We start from the raw sequence: 6,000 nt of genomic DNA on the forward strand, positions 1-6,000 counted from the left end.
AAGGTCTTTGGGAAAGTCGTTTCAATCCAACTAATTCTAAGAAAGATATTTTCTACATTTCGAACTCTCAACATTCCATGACTACATTCATGAAGCAGTCAGGACATTTCAATCATCGTAAGTTACACATCTTAAATTTATGAAAGACTAAAATTTATCTACAGAAATCTGTGATGGGCGAAAAGAGTATAATTCAAATTTTTAATCAAAATAGGATAAGTATGCTAATATATTCTACATTGATCTTTTTACATATGCTTTTAATTGGTTGCAAAACGTTTTAATTGTTACAAATTCTGTTTGGTCAAATAAATAAAAGTCAAACTAAAAATTTTAGTCAGAATAAGTCATCAGTTTCGAAAGAAGAAAAATGTTTTTAAATCGAGTATACTGTATATATTTTGTAAGTAAAATGGGACAAGACATTGCATATTATAAACTTTCATATCCAAAATCTAACCACCTAATCTTACATTGCAATTCAAATGTTGTAAGTGCGTCTCTACAAGACTAATAATTCTGACTTATATTCTTTTGCCCGCCTAGGAAAGCTATAATCATATTATATCATTGCAAATATATATAAATAGAAATAAATACAAATAATCTTTCCTTACAGTCGTTTCCGAAGTACTTGGCGCGCACGTGCTAGAACTGCCGTATAAAGGCAATGAAATCTCAATGTTCGTCCTTCTCCCACCATCTGTTTCCATCGCAAAATCCACCGCTGACGTTGAGCAAAACGGGGAAAGAGACAGTGTTCGTCAACTGATAGAACGCATTTCCACCGAATTAGGATCCACAGAACTCCGCGATCTCTTGGATTCCGGTATACCACCTCAACAAGTCGATGTTATCTTACCGCGATTTGAAGTCGAAAAGGATCTTCCAATAAGCACGCTGCTTCATGCAATCGGTGCAGGCGAATTGGTAATGCCTAATGCTGCCGATCTTCGAGGTTTCGTTAAGGATGGTGAAAATCCATTGCATTTGGGCGACGCTGTCCATCGTGCGCGAATCGAAGTCACTGAAGAGGGCACCACTGCAGCTGCAGCTACTGCTCTCTACACTTTCCGATCTGGACGACCATTGCAACCGGCAATTTTTAATGCGAATCATCCTTTCTTGTATTTCATCTATGAGAAACCAACTCGTACTATTTTATTCAGTGGAATTTATCGTACACCTAATACTCCAAAAAATACCGCGGAGACATCAGCTTGAAATGTTTGAAGGATGAATGTGATTGTCGTCGTTATTCTCTGTTTGTTTTTGAAGAATGTGGTGCGAGGAATAAGAAGCTTTATATGTGTTTGTAACATATACAGGTATGAATGTTTGGTAAGGTGTGTTTGCATGTATATATTTTAAAATGAGTATAATCGATAGTTATTTACAGAGCACCTAATATTTATACTAAATTTATAATATACTAAAATATTTTGATGGATATTTTATAATTTCGTACAATTTGCACATGTATTTCGAAAATGTCACAATAAGTGTCACCGTATCAAAATAATTTAGTCATGTGATCGAAGAACATCAAAACCGTCAAAGAAGGATTTTCAGGACTGAAAATGGAGAATCACACATTCCATTTAAGCTTGCACATAGTGTTTCGTTTTTCCTGAAAAACTTGTGTTGTGTGAGTGTTGAATTGTGTCACTTTCACATACATGTGTGAAATGTATAGAATAATATGGATGGAAATTTGTAATCGGATTCTATTATAATATTTTGGTGCGTTAGATATAGTAAAAATTAAGTTATTAGATTAAAGATGTATCAAATTATAATCAAATTCGATTTATTGTATGTATAACGTATATATACACACAGTATATATACGCACAGTATTCGAATTTACTAACTAAAACGAAGAAAATAATAGGTATTGAATATCCTTTACGATCCGGTACGAAAAATTGATGTTATATGAGTTGTGTTATGTTTGCAATTGTGTTTGTAATTGTGGAGTATTGTTAAAGGTTTTATAATTTTTTCGACAATTAAAAATGATGATTGTAATTTCTGTTTCTAATATGAATTTCAATCTATACATGCTATATTGAAAATATAAACAATATAATTTTCCTTATTTATACAATATATAAATTATAATTATCGAAATGGTAAATTTTTCACATTTATCAATTAAAAAAATATTTTTCAACCCTGATTTGAGAGTCTAAAAAACAGGTATAATATTTTACAGGAAGAACTTCAGATTTGATAATATTTAAAAACATGTGCAAATGCGTTACTTGTGAATGCTTGTACTTATATTTTATATACGTGTATTGGAAAATTTTAAATTAAAAATGGAGAATATTTTATCCATGAATGTAGTTTTATTCTTTATCTTTAACAATTTTTTCAGTATAGAAGTTTGTATTGTTTAAGTTAAGGAATGATAAATGAAGAAATAAAATAAAAAAACCATAAATTCTGTTCGTTCAAATTATACGTATTAGCTCAGACGTTCTATTGAAATACGTATTGCTACCGAAAACGTCCTTTGCAGGAATTTGACGACTTCTGTTCGTACGTGATCGACTTGCCGGGGAGTTTCCCCACTCCGAAATTCGTAGGGCAAATTACGCCGCAGGGGTTCAGTCTAATGTCAAATTTCGAAGCGATTAGATGTGTATCGGTGTCACTCCGTGGCAGGTACCGATTTCTATACTACGTAGTACATATTTTCATAATCATTCTTTTATCACTTACGTTCTTGTAACTTCGTTTACTTATCATACGTTTTTTAATTGAATAATTTATAGTAAATAATTTATTATTTGATTATCTATTTTTTTTCGATCGTCTTGTTGATTATTACATTTGCCGGTAGATCGTATAATGAGCCTTCAAGACGCAATTTGAGCTTGATTATTGTTTCATTTTGTACATAATTTGCTTTTTATACATTTGTTATAATGTTTCGGCTTTTTTTTTTGTGCAGATTATTGCTCGACTACGCGGAAAATTTGGAGATGTTAGGAACATGCAACGAAATTACAAATGGCGCCACAAAATTCAAAAGGACGCCATGATGACTAATGGTAATATTTGATTTATTTTAATAAAGTCAAACGTATTTATATGTTTATTTTCTTTTTCTATTGGTTAAATGCTGACAGTTATTTAATATTTAATCGATATACATTATTAACCAATCATCATATTTTTTAGAAGGAATTATTCATATATATGAATTCATATTTTGTTAAAGGTTTCTCATTCCTTCCTTTTCATCCTGTTTCCTGGAAAGGACTTAGTGATGCTTAAAAAACCAAGAATGTAAGTAACTTTGTATTTTGTACTTCATTTAATTCCTTGTATTTTATGTCAACTATAATTAATTAAAAAATGGAATTTGATTGAAAATTTGACAAGTTAAAATTTTTCATTCAAGTCAAAGTTTTATGACAATTAATACAATATGACAACAATAAAGACAAGTTAAAATTTTATGTTTTATAGAGATCAATCTTCTGTTATTTCAAACTTTCTAAATAATTAACACTGTCTTTAAGGACGAATTGTACAATAATATTCTATGCTTTGTTATAGATTTCTTCCAGTCTTTACTTTTTTTCATGGGATTCAACGATTCCTGTCTAATGATAGGCTTCACGATGACGTTCCATAGGGCACAATACATCGATGACAACGTTCTTCGCAACTAATCGTGAGTCGCATGCATTTTTGTTCCTCTGGTCACTCAATCATGTTGTAGAATGAAAGGTTTGAAGCAACACGGGTGACTGGTTGTATTACGTTGAATTTTTGACGAGCATAGTGACCGCGGGTATTTATTATACTCGCGAGTAGTAACATTTTCTTGTATGTGTTTTATTTATCAGTTCAGGATAGGTTTTCTTGTACACCGCGTTTTCGAATGTTGATAATAACACATGAAGAATGAATAGAGGAGAGGAAGTATATCCAGAATGATTTTATATTTGCAAATATCAAATACTCAACAAACATATGTGAGTAAACAATGAATATGAAAATAGTTTCGTTTAAGTATTCTGTAGTGGAGAAGTCGGATATCCTCCGATTTCATTATGAAAATTGCAATTATGATTGAAATTATTATACTCACTGTTAATGCTATTATTGATTTTTATTATAAATGATATTTAATTTTATCTTGTGTTTTGCGGTAATGTGGAACAATTTTATTGTTCGAGTTCCATAGACAGTAAAATTTCAGTAAAATTTTAAATGTGAAATATAAAGGTATGGAGTCTAATTTTGTCCGTCCAAGAATGTATCAAATGTTACGTACAAGAAAACACTTCGCGACAGGCAGATTCAGAATCAAAACAAGTTTTGAATGTTTCTTAGTTTCCAAAGATGTGTTTTGATGGAAGAATTGCCTGAGGATATTTTTATTAATATTTCATGTAGAGTTCATTATTATTATTTATTGATATAAATACTATTTGTATTATTTTGAAGCTCAATTTATTTTTTGAAATATGATAAAAAACAAGTGAATAAATATTAACTCTTCATTCAAATTTAGCATTTCAGTAATTCATTAAATTAATAGAATAAAGTATAAAGTAGACTTTAATTAACGAATATTAGCCCGTTAGATACAAAACGTAATAGATACGCTTATCATATTTTTAGCTTAGGATTTTCAGGTTTAACCCCTTCCATGTCCATTGCCAGGATCTCACTCACGTGCTCAGGTGCTACTTGGGTGGGAGAAAAGCGGTGGGCATGATGACTATAGTTTATATGTTTAACATTGTCTCAGCGACTGACGTTGCGTTAGTGTATCGAGCACGACGTATTTTCTACATTGTGTGTGTGATTAGGTCGTGGAACTACGTCGTTTTCTTCTTATTTCAACCCATATAATTCTGAAATATTAATGAGTTTCACAAGTGTTATTAATGCAATAGTAATATATAATTATATTAAATTACAATGGTATTAAATATTATACCATTTAGTCTAAGAATATCCTAATTTTTCAAATGATATAATACAAGATTATGAATATTTATACAATATGATCATGAGTATTAATTAAAGTTAACATTGAAATATATTAAAAACATAATTAGAATTTCAATATACACGTAACGTATGATGGTCGCTAGCCATCGCCAGTCGATTTCAGGAAAAAGGTACGTAAAAGTTAGAGTATGAAAGTTGAGTGTCAAACTCGGGTGTCGGAGACGTCCCGGGACGTCTCCCTAGTATAGGTCCTTGCGCCCGGGTGGTATGTGAGAGAATCGTGGAGTGAGTGTGTTGGTGTGCCTGTTTTGTCACTTTTAAATATAGGGCTATGTTAGATATAGCTTACTTTCTGGTGTGAATGTTAATTATAAGTAGGTAGGGCCGGGCAGGTTGGCACAGTCTCTGGTCGGGTAGGCGCGTTTCTCGTGTCCAACCTGTTTCAGGAAATTTAATTTGAAAAATCGACGGTAAAGCTGGTACGAGTGGAGAAACTCGTCTCTGGCTTTATCCATCGATTTTTCGAATATCGTGGTCGCGATCGCGAGTGGGTCTCGAAGCGAACGTTTATTTATTGCTCGAGCATGCACATGCGAACGGGCAGTGATCACTATGATCCTTGCTCATCCATGTACACGGGGAATAGTGTCCGCGATTTATATTTTTATTTTACCTTTGTAAGTTATTTTTTATTTTGTGATTAGAGAGACTCGAGTCTAGATCTAAGTTTCAGCGGGCATTGCGCTCGAAGAAAGAAGAGGCTACAAGCCGAAGAGGCTCGGCAAACTGCCATTCAATAGAGCAACTACTAATGACTTTCCATTCTCTGGATCACCCAGAGCATGGAAAGTCATTCGTTACTACTTTGTCACTATGCTCGCTTTTAGTAGTTGTAGTTATAGTATTTTTTTTCTGGCCGATATATATGTCGGTCCTTAACCACGTTGGGTAAATCGCGTTTTTTTTATTAGTGTTTGCGAGAAATTAATTACGGTTTAAATTAGAGTTGCGTAAAAA

At 32.4% G+C, this 6,000-nt stretch overlaps 1 protein-coding gene and 2 long non-coding RNA genes across 3 annotated transcripts in view; 2 read left to right on the forward strand and 1 right to left on the reverse strand.

Moving 5' to 3' along the window:
* Positions 1-1,212, reverse strand: part of LOC100744174 (transmembrane protein 43 homolog) — a 24,831-nt gene extending 23,619 nt beyond the window's left edge. Inside the window, exon 1 of the mRNA XM_033320033.1 lies at positions 618-1,212. Coding sequence (XP_033175924.1) covers positions 618-713 — 96 coding nt within the window. The 5' untranslated portion in view covers positions 714-1,212. The remainder of the gene's footprint in view (positions 1-617) is intronic.
* The window catches only part of LOC117151483, a 20,655-nt gene extending 16,181 nt beyond the window's left edge, over positions 1-4,474 (forward strand). The window contains exon 5 of the long non-coding RNA XR_004461459.1: positions 4,257-4,474. This is a non-coding gene — a long non-coding RNA (uncharacterized LOC117151483). The remainder of the gene's footprint in view (positions 1-4,256) is intronic.
* LOC117151484 lies at positions 2,960-3,932 on the forward strand. Its single transcript, XR_004461460.1, has 3 exons — positions 2,960-3,062; positions 3,233-3,300; positions 3,574-3,932. It is a non-coding gene; the product is annotated as an uncharacterized LOC117151484 (long non-coding RNA).
* Positions 4,475-6,000: the final 1,526 nt, after the last annotated feature.

This window comes from Bombus impatiens, unplaced genomic scaffold (assembly GCF_000188095.3).
Source record: "Bombus impatiens unplaced genomic scaffold, BIMP_2.2 scf_0225, whole genome shotgun sequence".
Taxonomy (NCBI): domain Eukaryota; kingdom Metazoa; phylum Arthropoda; class Insecta; order Hymenoptera; family Apidae; genus Bombus; species Bombus impatiens.